The sequence below is a fragment of the Odontesthes bonariensis genome, chromosome 21, assembly GCF_027942865.1.
Source record: "Odontesthes bonariensis isolate fOdoBon6 chromosome 21, fOdoBon6.hap1, whole genome shotgun sequence".
NCBI lineage: Eukaryota > Metazoa > Chordata > Actinopteri > Atheriniformes > Atherinopsidae > Odontesthes > Odontesthes bonariensis.
In genome coordinates this window covers 20,760,674-20,775,747 of record NC_134526.1, presented here as the reverse complement: position 1 = coordinate 20,775,747, position 15,074 = coordinate 20,760,674, and the positions used below count along the sequence as shown (strand labels likewise).

Sequence of the window (15,074 nt, the reverse complement as noted above, 5' to 3'; positions counted from 1 at the left end):
GAGGTCAACATTAATGTAATTTGCAATGGCAATAAAAAAACTTTATTGCATGTTATAAACCAAACAGCTGTCTGTTTCATGTTGGCAATTGGATCATGATGGAAATATAAAATCCTAATGACCACCACTGTCATTATGTTTGCTACCCAAACTGAATCTTTCATCTAATCAGAAAGCAGCAAGCAAACTGCTCACCCCACACAATCCTGGAGCAGCGTACTAACAATAATTTGAACTGACTGATCTGCACCTTAGTCTTTTGAATGCTTAAATAATTGATTTGAACCAAAAAATGATAAAAGACAAATCAATAGGTTATAATAGCTGCAGATTGATTTTTTTCATGACAGATCACTTCATTAACTTTGTGTTGCAGCTCTAAAACTGATACAACAGGTGCCATCATTTCCCATTAGGTATCTCTGGGGTTTAAAAGCCAGGTGAACACCTCGGTCTCTGTCACATTATTTGAGCCCTTTCTAATAGACCATGGCTTAGCAGCTAGAGTGGTTAACCTCAAACCAGAGGGTCGGTAGTACAACTCGCAACAGTTCTTGCCCAAGACCTTGAACCCCACAAAGGACATGCTCATTGGTGTGTGACCGTAAAGAAACAGTGTATACTGCATAATAAGTGCAATATGTGTACAAATAAGTGTTGTGTCAGTGTTTTTGTAAATGGGAATCACACAGTAAAGCTCTCTGTAGAACCGTAAAGTTGAAAAGGTGTTATGTGAGTGTGGCCCATTGGAGCAACTTTCAGGCTTTTCCGGCTGCTGTTGCCATTTGGTAGTGGGGGATGGTCACTGAGCTGCCAAAATATATAGGTAGGTGGCAATTGAGTTGTTTTTTTCATCCCTCAGCAGAACATTGCTTTGTGTGAAAATGAGCAATGCTATTCACCAGCCATTGATTTTAATGTTGTGGCTGTTTGGTGTAAATTTGTAAACTAAAAACACATGGCTGAGGACAAAGTGTGTTCACTTGTTCAACTGACTCAATTAAGGCAATAATAGAGGATTTTTTTTAATTGCTGTGTGAGTCATTGGTTAAGACTACAAATTGCATTTGTAGGGATGGAAAATAGTTCCGAGGAGTCACAGCCACTAAAGAAACAATACACCATTTAAACAGTTTCCACGGGGTTGCTGATATTAGCCATTCCACATTAAATCTATAGGGGCGTAGTAAACATGTCTTTTGCTGCATAAGGAGAGGGAGATAATTGGACAATAACAGGTGGACTTTCAACTTAACTACTCCACAAGCTCAGTACAGAGTGAACTCATTAAAGTTTGTAATAAAACAAACAGAAGAAAGCTTAGATCCACAGCTTCTGTACTTCAGGATTCTAATTAAAAACAGCCCAGAGTCAAGCCTCTCAGACTCTGCTTATTTGGCGCACTGCCAATTATGTGAGTATGTGTGCATCTGGGTATGTCCTTCTGAGTGTTTGTTTGTCAGGGTGTACGTAGATGAAAAGAACTTGATCCTCGGATGCTCTTGGAGCTGAAATCCCTGACATTGACACTCACAGAGAACATTATGAACACATCTCCCATTGTGCACACACATATATGCGTGTGAACATGCAAGCACACACCTATGTCTCCTGAATTCTGCGTACCAAGGGAGAGGCCTTTGTGTCAGTGAATTTTATGGCTTGATGAACTCAATTTGCAGCCAATAAAACCATGAACAGTGTTACAACAGAGGTCACCGAAAACAAGCGAGGGAGTAAACCCTTCTCCAGATTTTTCCCACACCTGCATACACGCATTCACAAAAACACACACTCGGACACGCGAGTTGTTTTAACACACTGATAAAAAAATGACTGCCTTGGTCAATCAATCAAAGCCTGATAATTAGTGTCCCTCCTGGCCTTGCAATGCGAACACAAAATCATTTTATCTCAAAGTAACTGAGAGATAAAGGGCACAGAAGACAAAGCAGAATGGGATAAGTGTGGTCAGACAGGGAGAAAAGCAGAAATAAAATGTGTTAACGGAGTCAGAGAGAGCAGATTAATGGATTAAGATTTAATAAATGTCAAATGTACCTAATTTCTTGCTCAGACGTGTATATAATTGTAAAGCAAGTAAATGAAAGGTTGATGAAATACGTTGGGATGGTATCGTGCTGTGGACCTTTAAAAACTGCTCAGACCTCGCCGCAGAGTTCCTAAATGTCATTTTGAAAGCTATGACTCATTGTAACTTACGTCATCATCTATGTCATCCTCAGGCGAGAAATTGTCTCTGGGGTCAGAGTTAATATTTGGGTCATAAGTCACGGTCCTCCCATTGCAGTCGCTATACTCTCCTATTATGGAAGGGCAGAGAGTAGACGCCTGCAGAAGCTCCAAGGACCCTGGCTTTAGCCTGTTATTTATTCCAGCCTTCTCATTTTCGTCGTGGCCATCCTCTTCTTCTCCACCTTCACCAGACAACAGGCTCTCTCTCTCTCCGCTGGTGTCTCGCCTTTTGAGGCTTGGTGCCCTTCCCAGGCTGTTCCAGCTGGAACGGCGGCTTCCCCATGAGCTGCCGGAACCACGCGGGGGAAGAGGGGAGCGCCGACCGGGACTTGAAAGGCTCTGAAGAGCAAGGAAATAAGGTTTAACACAGTGTGCTGTTATGAAAATATATGTCATTTATTATAGGTTATAAAAGGCTACCTGGCAATCTGATGAAAAAAGAAAAAATCTGTTTCAAAAGTTACTACTAATGCTATATAATAATATGTTATATATAGTATAAAGATATGCTGAGTGTATTGCGGCTACAGTTTGAGTCTGACAAATAGTTTCAGGTCTTCCGGTCTATCCCACAGTAATATTTCTGAATCAAATTTAATATAAAATCCCATAAAGTTCTGACAGAAATTATTATAGACGAGGCAAGAATTTTTGGGATTCATTAGTGTTTTTTCTACAGTGTTTCCAAGTTTTCATCTGCTAGCTATCTACCAGACCACAGTTTACGGTCTATACTAAATATTTGATGCCAAATGGATTTGTCCTTTCCACTGAGATGGCACCAAGTGCTCAATGTCCCTCTTTATTTCCATCTTTTATCATCAAGGAGAAATCTCTACCTTCCCAGGTCCTCTGGCTGAGGAATAACTCAAAATAATCACTCCTCCACCACTGTGCTTGCCAGTTGGTATGAGGTGTTTGTGCTAATATGCTATGTTTGGTTTTCACCAAAGACGAAACTGTGCATTATAACCAAACATCTCCACTTTGGTTTCATCTGTCCAAAGGACATTGACCAAAGTCTTTTGATCAAAGTGGTTTGTTCACATATAACTTTACACACCAAAGCTGAAGGGAAAAGGCTTTCTCCTGCAACCCTTCCAAACAAGCTTGATGAGTCTTTTTCTAATTGTACTGTCATGAACTTAAACATTAACATTCTAACTGAGTTCTGTAAAGTATGAAATGTATCGCTTGGGTTTTATTGCAGTTTCTCTGAGTAATGCACGGTCTAACGTTTGGGTGATCTGCAGCTGCTTTGTTGTTTTCCACTTGTTAATAGTCTTTCTCTTCGTGGAATGATGGACTCCAAATTGTTCTGAAATGGTCTTATAACCCCTTTCAGACTGATGGGCAGCAACAATTGCTTCAAGCATGGCGTGTTCAGAACTTGATGGTTTTCATTTTGGCTCTTTGTTAACAGATTAGAGCATCCACACTGACTGCCTGAGCAGCCGCGCGGCATCTAAAGCTCCCATTACATTGTTGTTCATCTGAGGCTATATTTCCCTCATTTCAAGACCTAGTGAGGGCCACATGAGTTTTTATTATGTCCTGATAGGTAAAACTTTAGAACTGAAAAACAGAAGGTGTATCAAAACAAATAAAAGAGAGAACCTTCATAGAATATTTGAGAAACAAAGTGACTGGATCTGCATATTTGCACTATATGGTAAACTTGATTGGTTGACATCCAGGCTTCCTGTGTGACATGTATACAAATTCTGAGCAGGTCCAGTTGATTTTGGCTTTGCGTCAAAAAAGAAAATGACTGGAGGGTTCATAATAGGGACAAAGCTTTAATCATCATGACTGATCGACTGGCTCATGTTTCTATCGCCTGTTGGCATCAGCATCTAGATCTAAAACATCAGAAAATATTGTTTAGAATTGTGGCTGATGGAGAACATTAATTTAAGATCAGATTGTCAGCAAGATAGTGATCGCACAGTTTTTCATTTAGTGGCATGAAAACCCATTGTCAATAGAAATTGCTCAACAGAAATGTGGAAAAAGGTGATACTGTCACATTCATCTCCCTGCCCAAAGCGGGCGAATAGACCTGTGCTGTACTCTCTGTCATGCTGTGTGAAACCATCTTGCTGACATAGTTCAGTTCTACTTGTGCATCTTGTGGGAAAGGTGATGAACCCTCCTCCTGGGTGATAATATCATCATCCGTACATCATTATAGGGTAACTAAATTGTAAAAAACCTTGGCCTTTGCTATAACCAGATCTCAATCCAGCTGGACATTTGGGAGATTCTGGACCTACACACTCCTGAACGCCATCATCAAAGTGTTGAAAGGAAGAATATAATTTGGAAGAATGTTGGTCCATCCCTCAAGCAAAGTCCCAAAAGGTCCACTAACCCATTAAGGCTTGATTTAAGATGGGTATACCAGTTGTTTTGGAAGAACACTTTGGCCCAACTCACTACACAGAGACACCTAATGTCATTTCTATGTGTTCTGCAACATGTAATGCATACCTGCATCATCAACAAGAGAAATTGATATTCTCTCTAAAAAGTCTGATTCCTGAAGTAAAGGCACAAGCTTTGAACCATTGTTGGTCTCACTTACTAAAGAACGCTGGTCATAGGCTGATGGGTCTATGGATGTCGAGCTTCCACGACGAGACTCCACGTGACTAATTCCTGCCTCGGAAAAACCTAGTCCAACCTCGCCATATTGAGGTATACCCTCTCTGTACAAGAGTTCCTCCTCGAGGACGGACTCAGGTCCCAGAGAGCTCTTAGGAGTAGGCATGGGCGTGGCTGCTGTGTGCATGATAATGGGAGGGGCCATAGTGCCACGAGGGTCAATGTGACCATTAGCTGTCATCATCAGAGAGTACATCTTTAGCTCTGAGGAGAAGAGATATACGGTCGTTATTATCATCATTCTTCAAGTTATCTCTTCACATTTTAGAATCCACCAGTTGTAAGAACACTACCACAATAATAAAAACAATGTGCGGTGAACTGCCTTCTCTCACTTCACGTACCAGTGTCTCTGAGCTGCTCTACCTTTTCGTCCTCTTCAAAGTTGTCCGATTTCTTTTCGTCATCCGACTCTGAACGATTAGCATCACCCTGCGACACACACATACACGGATGCAAATGAGGTCTTTTTTTTTGCATTAATTAAAAGTTTTCCCATCAGTTTACCATGAGAGAGAAAACTGCACGGGGCAGAACTCTTTTAAGTATGGCATTGAGCGCAAACACACTGAAGTGTGGCGCGTTGAGCGCTTGAAGGAAGCTTCTGTGGCTGAGGATGCAGTGGACACCCAGGGGCAAACATAATAACAGAGTTGAATGGTGATTTGAAATCATAGGAGGGTGTGTTGTAAACCCCTTTAAAAAGCAGTGGTGGCTTAGTGACATGACAGTTTGATAATTGAAATTTTGGACTAGAGGCAATTAGAGAATTCCCACTGGAGTTAATTAACAGGAAAACAAGGCCGTCAGATAGGAGGCGCACAGTTGTGGATGAGAAAGGGATTTGTTCAGAAACAGGATGTTAGTGTATCTATCTATCTATATCTATATATATATAATATATATATAGATAGATAGATATTAGCTTCTGCTAATATTAATGGCATAGAAAAAGTCTATCTTTCTATGTAATTAAATGTGTGCTTTCCTTGAAAGAATATACTGCCAAAATTAAACAAATATATAAAAAAGAGTAACAGGAGAATGTTGCTGTTGATAGCATACATACAACCAGTGCACTATTTTATGCTGAGATTTTTATAGCAACTTTGGATTGCTGTCGATATTTTAAAAGCAAAGTGCCCCCAAAAATACAAGCACAATTACTGAAAAATTGGGAAAAAGAGGCATTAAAAATGACCCCTGCATCTCATAGTATATTCAGATTGAAAAACAGAGCATACTAAGGCAGAAAGAGGTCTTTGTATCATATTTTATTCAAACCTTTCAAAATGCATGATGGTAAATGATGATGAGTGTAGCAACAAATCAAACAGACCTGAGCTCATCATCGTATTCAAAAGGCCAACCCCGTCGTTCTCACCTCAGCCTGGAAGCCTTCAACCAAGATTGCAACTAATAGGTTGAAGAGCACATAGTTGCCAAACGTCATGAGAGCAACAAAGTAGAGAGCCGCCCATGGAGACGTAGAAGCCATGCCGTTATACAACACCACGTTCCAGTCCTCCTGGGTGAGAATCTAGAGATTGGATGAAACACATAAAGTGTGTAAGTGTAAGGAAGGAAGGGGTGGAGGGGGAGAGATGGATAGAGGCAGAAACAGAGAAAGACAAAGAGAGAATCTGATGTTTAGCAATATAAAATTAAAAACCAAGAGAAAGAGTGAATGTCCAGATGCAACCAAATGAAAAAAAGTAAAAGCATTTTGATTTTAGAAACCTATCAGTTTGTTATCGTGTGTGTGCGCAATTCAAGATCCAGTATGGAAGCTGATTCCGTCTCTGTCCACTCTTTAAAAACTGCGCACAAAAGACAAATCACTGTGTTGTTTGTCTGTGCAGTGTTCGGGGTGTACTCTGGTCAAATGCCAGAAAACTACGATAAATGTACAGAGTAAGTTAGTGTAACTTCTTCACATGGCAGTCAGCTCTTGATAAAATGGTTCTTCAGCACCAAAGAGAGCTCAGTGCATTGTGTGTTCCACCCCGCTGCTGACACATCCAGCATCCAGTATAAATAAATAAAAAGAAAAAAATCCATCTGTAACAACTGAACAACATCTCCACGGGGGAGGGAGAGCAAAGAATAGAACATAATGATAAAAGAGAGAGAGTGGATGTAGTTTAAGTACAGTTTTCAAAGCATTTGACCAAAGCTCGGTATGCATTACATGATTTTTGTCTGTCACGTACAAAGATGACAAACGCAAAAGAATCATACTGATATCTTTGATTGCGGATACAACCGATAATCCTACTTTTGACAATTAAAGCGATTCAAAGACCTGCACTGTAAGGGACTTGCGATCAAAGATAGCAACTGACAAATTTCTGACGCTGTCGGAGATTTAGCTCAGCAGCCAATAGTAATGTAGCCTGGAGTGATATGTTAATCAACCCAACCCTGTTACCAAAACAAACCATCTCTAAAAGAGTAGGTGGAAGCCAAATGAGCAAAGCGCATCTCATGGCATTCGAAAAAAGAAGCAAATCTGGTTGAGCTGTGGCAGCAGGAATCTTGTCTGTTTGAGTGGAAATACAAAGCCTAGGAGTGTAGCAAACAAGCTAACAAATGAATGCAAACCTTAACAAACACCATAAACAGTGTAGCTCAACCCTTTTTTCACGTCAATGTGAACCTGTGTCAAGGTATCCTCATTGTGCGGCCTGTGTACATCAAACATGACGTCAAAGCCAAGGTCATTAGATGCCTTTCGACCAGTGCGGCCTTTGGAAAATATATAGGCCTACAGTGAGCAAACTTGCTGCCTTAAAAGCAAAGGTTTGGCACAACCCTCCACACACAAATACACACATGCATGCTGGCTTTGACATTTGGTTTGATTTGTTCGACCCAATTAGGACACAGGGCTACTGGGACAAATGTCAGGCGACTGCAGACATACAAAATGACTACTGTGTTTTCTTGCATGTGTGATATGCAAGTTGTCTGTCAACTTTTTCAGATTCAGCAACATGCTTAAGGAGAAGACCAGTGATAAATCTGTTTCACTTATTCATTCATTTCATGCATGCCTAAGAAGCAGCAAAAGGATTCAAACACAGCACACACAGGGGGGGAAGTGATAGATAACCATGAAGAGTCTTTTTTTATTATAGAGTAAACAACACAAGATATTAATTTAGTCTAAGTTAAAATCGAATGTCATCTGTGCTCAGCTCTGCTGGGATCAATCTGCCAAACTTTATCTGCTGTCAGTGATGCTTGTAGCATGATTGATCAAAACATACAAAGGTTTGTTGTTATTTTTTTTTTAATCTTGGCCTATGGAGGTGGACTTGGTGTCAGATCATCAATTGTGAATGATGTAGAGGGTGGAGTGCTACTCCAAGCGGCTCATTTATTTCAGGAGTCTCATCTTAAACCCCCCTTTTCCAGTTTTTGTTGGTCAGGAGGTCGTCTTCACAAGGTCTCTTCTTCTTCTCCTAAAGCTACCCATTGTACTGAAGTTTTTATAAGACATGTATTACCACTGAAGCTGGAGATCTGATCTAATCATGGGATCTGATCACTGGATGATTTTATGAGAAGAAAAAAAAACAACAACAATAAAAAAAAAAACTCGGTGAGTAAAAGCCGATTCATAGATGACCAAAACCCTAAAACAGGGAAGCATCAAATAAAGCAAAAACTAAGCAGGAGGGCAGGGACCATCTCTGGAACGGGGGGTCAAAAACTAACCTGGAATACAGTTACGATCGCCCAGAGTAGAGAGTCAAAGTTCTTGCGGTCAGGGATGGTGTCTCCGTTCTCCATCGGTAGACTGAATTTACAACCAAAAAGATGCATGCCCAATATACTGCAGAAAAATGAAAAATGCATACATAATGATTTAAACCTATGTAGCCAATGGGGGAAAACAATATTTTTATAGTCATGAAAAATAAGCATTTTTTTGTGACAGAGGCCTGTGCACAAACAAGCTGGGGAACTTGTGTGTTTTTTTTATGTGTTTGCACCTGAAAGTAAAGATGAAAAGCATCAGCAGCATGCAGAAGGTGGCCACATTGTCCATGGTCTTCATCAGCACTACCAGCTGTCTCCTCAGGGCAGGCAGGAAGCGAACAAGCTTCAGCACCCGCAACAGACGAAATGTTCGTAGGACCGACAGTCCACCATCCGACTGACCAATTATCTCCCACACACTGATGAGCACAAACAACAAAGCTTGTCTTAAATACCATTGGATGTGTATTTCTTGCACTAGCAACATCTGAAACTCAAATGCATTTATGGGTAAAAAAAATAAAATAAAAATGGAAATGTTAAGATTACCTGATGATAACTATGATGCTATCGAAGATGTTGTACGGGTTCCTGATGTATCCAAACAAGCCAAAAGCCAGCAGCATGAAGCCCATCTCCAGGACAAACATACTGGTGAAAACGATATTACTGATCTCTAGCACATCAGTCAGTTCTTCAGGCTGGAGGGAGAGAAAGCATGAGAATACAAGAGAAAATGAAAAGGAAAGAAGACGAGAAAGAAAACACAAACCGTTTGAAACGAGTTCTCCACTCTTTTGACCCTGTAAAACCTTTTTGGTCTTTGTGCCCTGAGCTGAGGCATTATCAATCAAGTTCAGAGCCGCAGTCAGGCCCAATCAATCAATGTGAGAACAACAGCACTAATATATTACCGCTGATCTACTCCACTTACCTCACCGTATGCTCAGTGATCCAGCAAAGATTTTCACAGAGCCCCCTTAGCCCGCTATAAAACATTTAGTCAAGTCTTTTATGAAAAATGCAGCAATTTTGTGCTCTGCTAAACGGGCTCTAGGACGACGTCTGCAACTTTTCCCAGAGAAGCAATTTAGCTTCAGCTGAATCAGTGATCTAAATTTGCTGAAGTCCCTAAAAAAATATGACAGACTCTACCACCCAGTGGTGGAAGAAGAACTCAGACAGTGTCAGATATGTGAAAAAAAAAAAAACTCAATTGAAAGTAAGTCCTGCATGAAAAAAAAATAATTCAGTTTAAGTGTTAAATAAGTAATACTATCCAGAGAGGGCTGAAGGTTTGGGAACTGTGTGTACATTCTCTATTCATTTGTATAAATGTGACCAAAAACATCAACAGATTCTGACTAATATTTTTTTCAACCTTTTTTCTACCTTTTGACTTGAAAACTTGAAAACATATTGATGTCTTCGGTCAAACCAATGGAGAAATGCCCAAACTCCCAAATTCTCAACTCCCACTATGAAATCACCGTTTTGCCCTGGCAGGTACATCATTTTATTGTAATATGTTTATTTGTTTAGATTATCAGAACTACAAATGTATTGTCCAGGCCGCATATCACTGTTGTAACTGTTGGGGTTGATGCTCATCTGAACTAATTCCCATAATGTTATACTTACAGGGACACCAGAGAAATCTCAGGGGGTTGGGAGGTGATTAATGGGAAAGGAAATAAGAAAGTTCTGCTTTATAAAAGTACTGATCTCAGATTTTGGTTGATATTTTTTCATTTTGGCGTTCACTAAAATATAAGTAGGTAGTATGTTTTGTTTGTAAAATCATCAAAGGTTTGAAAATGTCGGAAATCACTGGTTTAAAGTTTAACTATGTAAAAAATATAATAAATCAAAAGCATTATGTGTTGCATTTAAAAAAAAGGGATATCAACCACACTTTCAAATCTTCTGAGAGGTCAATTTTTTTGGAAATATTTGAGTAGAGTAGTACAACATTTTTCTCCAAGGTGTAGTCGGGTGGAAGTATGAAGTTGCATAAAATGGAATTGCTCATGTAAAGTACAAGCAGCTGAAAATAACACTGACGAGGTACAGAAGCTGAGTAAATGTACTTGGTGATTTTCAACCACTGCCGCCCACTTCTCCCAAATATATCATCTTAACTTCCATCCATATCAACTTGTGTGTTGGGTGCTTTACAAAATATAAGAGATTGTCTGTTTTATTTCTATCACATTTCACATCTGATTTTTGTACATTGTATTATTACCTGGAAACGTGGTATTTGACACATTTGACGCTGAAGTCTGCAAAATGCTTCTACTTTTAAATTGGTATAAATGTAAACGATTCTGACACCCTCTTGTAAAAAGAACCTTTTGTATTCACCACCATTGGCTGAAATCTCATGTCAAGGTGCCACACCCGCTCTAAATCTTAAAAATATTCCTGCTGCTGCTCCCCTTAAATTATATTATATTTTCTTTTCTTTCTTGGTTTTCATATTTCATTTGGAAACTATCGTGATTTCTTAATAACCACCTTCATGCAATCCCAAGATTCAGATGTAATGAATAATTACAATCCTCAGGTGACTGAATCTTTTCAAATCATATATTCATAAACTCCATATGCTGACTCACAGCGGGTAAAGCGCTTACGCCTTAGATGCAGATTTTTTTTTCCTCTCTCAAATGTCCTGCACTGGAGACTCATTAAAGCACCCCACATTTCTTTTCATGCGGGGATCAACAAGCAATAGTCCCAAAGCAGATTTTTTTATCCTGACCCATGGCATATAAAAGCAGGCGGGCCTTATTAAAGACGAACACTGACACGATTCATTTCCAAAATCCCACTATCTAAGTTAGTAGTTAATCCTCTTTCTTGGCAATTCTGTTCTATCAGTATCCTGCAAAAAGATCCACTTTTACAGCTGAACATATTGTGCTTATAAATTAAATTTAATATGGCTTTACAATCACTTACTAATAATTGTATTCATCAAAACTGTGGAATCTTGGCCAATTCCCTCGGGAAGATTAATCAAACTAAATTCAATGCTGAATACAACTATCGAACATGCTGCTGTAACCAAGTCAGGTCACTGACACTTTTGTTTAAGCACCAGAGAGATTATCAACATGATTTCTGATAGAGGGCGCCATAACACAAAACACCACAGACCTCACCCAACTGCACCCCAAAAAACAGAAACGCACCATCTTGTGAACATGGAAACCAGAAACAGTAGAGGTAGAGTTCCTTAATGAGAGCCTGTGTTTTATCAACTATATGGGTTACAGCTTCCACTGTGTAGGGGCCTCTCTGCGCACATGTGTAAGTGTCCTGTGTCTACACATAAGTGAGCGGGGTACTGCCTGCTTTGGAAAACAAGGTAACAGTACCCAGTAAATTAAGCCATGCCATGCTATTAGGAAACAACTGATATAAAACGAATTCAGCTTCAATGCGGACAAGAGTTGTTAAATCTTCTTGTGTGAAGATAAAAATGATAGAAATAATGCACCCTGACATTACTTTTGTGCCCGCACTGTGAGGATGTGAATTCCATTTAAATAGAAGAGAAAATATCAATGTCATTGTTGTTTGTCAAAATATTCCTTTTTTTACTAACCAGCACAAAATGCCTTGCAGCTCCTCAAAGCTTTACAAAAAGCTCTCTACAAGCTTTTCTCTTAAGCACACATAATACACATATATTATTTTCAACAATGGACAAGCTGGCGTTTTCATTACCTTTATGACCCACTGACTGTTCAGCAGGGAAATGAAAAAGCACACTGCAGAGGGCAGTTCCCGTGCCAGCTGATAGGATTATATATACATCTTTACATTCCACTTCACAGTCTGTGGAGAAACAGCAGTAAAGCGTGGCTTATATAGTAGGTCAAGTCAGTACAAAACAGCTAAAGGGTACAAAGCTTAGAGCCAAAGATCATGACACAGCAGAGCGTTGGTCGTTTCTCTGGTTTTGTTTGATGTAGAATTACCTGAGCAAAACTAATTTCAGCTGCCTGTCCTGGTTAATGACACGTTCCGCACAGAAAGGTGAAAAGAACTCATCTAGTTTAAGGATCGTGAAAGCAGATTATTCTTAGAAAAAGCACTCTAGTGCATTGGCTGTAGCTCAGGAGGAAGAGCAACCACCGACCTACCTATTGGAAGGTCGGTGGTTTGACTGCCAGGTTCCCCGGGCCACATGTCGAAGTGTCCTTGGGCAAGACACTGAACCCCACATTGCCTATTGATGCGTTCATCGGTGTATGAATGCATAGAAGAAAGGACCATGTAGTACTTAGGAGATGTGCTGTGTAAGTGTGTGAGTGAATGGGTGAATGTGGCATGTAGTGTTAAAACACTCTGAGTGGTCACCTAAACTAGAAGCATCAACAAAATATTTGTGTGGATTAAGCTATAGTTCTTGTTCCTCATTTCATGGAACCTGAATTAGTCTCAAAGCATTCTGAACAGCTGCTGTCTCTTTTTATTACATTTAACAGACCGTGTCTTTTAGGTATAATTATTGTTGTAAATGAAATAACAAAATCAGTTCCAACAAGGAGACATTTGGAGTGCTCAGAATTTTTAATCCCGCTCTGCATCTGACCTTGCCTTTACTAATCTGAGGATGAAAATCACAACAGAGTACAGGAACAGTCCCGATCGTGCAGCAGGGAACTGACATAGATAAAAACTACCCCGACAAGTGCTAAACTGACGGGGACTGATAATTTTCTGAATGTATTTTAGTTTTATGTGCCAAACTCTCATATGTACATAGGTACAGACAGGATGCAGACATATTTTAACATTTAAACTGGAGTGCTGTGGTATTTAAGTCAAACAAAGAAACACAAAGCATGATTTTTTTCTTTCCCATAGAAAATGTTTCACACAAATGTAACTTAGCCTTTAGTTTTTGTTTTTTTTAAAAGCTTGTTTTTGCATTGCTTTGTTATTGTGTGTGCATTTCAATGCACAAAGCACAGGAAAAGTGACATGTTTGTTTATGTTTGTGGGCAATTACCAACCATGGGATTTACCATCAATGCTGCTATTCTTTTGAGTCATTAAGCTGAATAGTATATCATCGAGAAACCATAACTTACATTTGTATGCTGAAGTCAACATTTGCAAAATGTGTATATGAAGTCACTTTAAGTGCGTTGTTTTTATTTTCATTTTTGATAACAGCAGTCTATTACCAGCCTGGAATCAGTCTTAACACAGCTAAAATAAGCTCTCTTTGCACATACACACACCAGCTTACATTAATACATGTCTTCATACACCCATAGTCTGAAAAGTTTGGCTAGGTGTCACATATGGGGGATGATGAGAACTGAGGGGAGTAGGAACTCATACATCACACTTCAGTCTGTTTATGTGTGCTTGTGTGTGTGTGGTATTACCCAAAAAAGGCAATGGCTCGCCCAGTTGCTCTTTATGTTTATACCACAAAGATAGAAACACACTCACACACACACACTTGTCCTGGAGAGGGAATTTAGGGAGAAGGAGGCAATGAGAGACAGAGGGGGAGGGAGGGGAAAAAAGGGAATAGAGCATGACAGAAGAATCTTTTTTTTTTGTTCCTAAACTAAAATAAACAGGGTGTACCTGTGCAATACACTTGAATGGGTCTAAAAAATCAGTACAGTCAGTATGTCTCCGCAAACAGAGTGTGTGAGAGCGGGGGGAGGGGATTGAGGAGCAGCATTGTCTGAGCAAAACTTTCCAGATGTTGGCTAGAAAGACTTAAGCAGAGAGAAAAGTTTGGAGTGCGTGACACTGCCCCGGTGCGTGTTTTATGTGTGAGAAAGAGGAAGAGAGTGGGAGATGAATGGGTGCTGCACTCCTCCCCTCTCTTCCCATTCTCCTCTCTCCTCTCAAACAATTTCAGACAACCGAATGCCATTTTCACACGCAGCTGCCGACAGTTCTCATCAAACCTCCCAGGTCCATCTGAGACCTCTAACAAGCCCGTGTTCCCAGAGACAAAAGAAAACCCAAGCAGACAGTTCCCCTGTCCCTCTTACCTGCTCGTGGTACTCTATCCCCATGCTGAGAGTATTGACAAGGATGGCAATCATAATTCCTCGGTTGAAGTATTTACTTTCCACAATCCTCTTCAGTTTATCCCTAAAGCCTATCCAGGCCCGAACAGCTCCATTTCTGCACTCGGCAAATCTGCGCCGTCTGAACCGACTTCTACCTCCTCGTAGATCAACCCCCTGGAGGTCAGATTATTTAATAATAATTTAGTAATTACTTATGTTTCAGAAAATGCCTACATATATATATCATATAAAATGCTAAGACAAGTAAAAGGAATTGCTTGAAAACAAGTAACATAGAATCACCTTTTTATTCTATCTTCA

The 15,074-nt window shown here is 39.9% G+C and overlaps 1 protein-coding gene across 1 annotated transcript in view; it reads right to left on the bottom strand.

The window, feature by feature from the left end:
* cacna1ha (calcium channel, voltage-dependent, T type, alpha 1H subunit a) overlaps nt 1-15,074 on the bottom strand; it is a 63,251-nt gene that overhangs the window by 26,874 nt on the left and 21,303 nt on the right. The window contains exons 10-17 of the mRNA XM_075454868.1: nt 14,733-14,927; nt 9,241-9,392; nt 8,925-9,110; nt 8,647-8,764; nt 6,308-6,463; nt 5,268-5,355; nt 4,844-5,127; nt 2,224-2,595 (exon numbers count right to left, since the gene is read on the bottom strand). Coding sequence (XP_075310983.1) covers nt 2,224-2,595; nt 4,844-5,127; nt 5,268-5,355; nt 6,308-6,463; nt 8,647-8,764; nt 8,925-9,110; nt 9,241-9,392; nt 14,733-14,927 — 1,551 coding nt within the window. The remainder of the gene's footprint in view (nt 1-2,223; nt 2,596-4,843; nt 5,128-5,267; nt 5,356-6,307; nt 6,464-8,646; nt 8,765-8,924; nt 9,111-9,240; nt 9,393-14,732; nt 14,928-15,074) is intronic.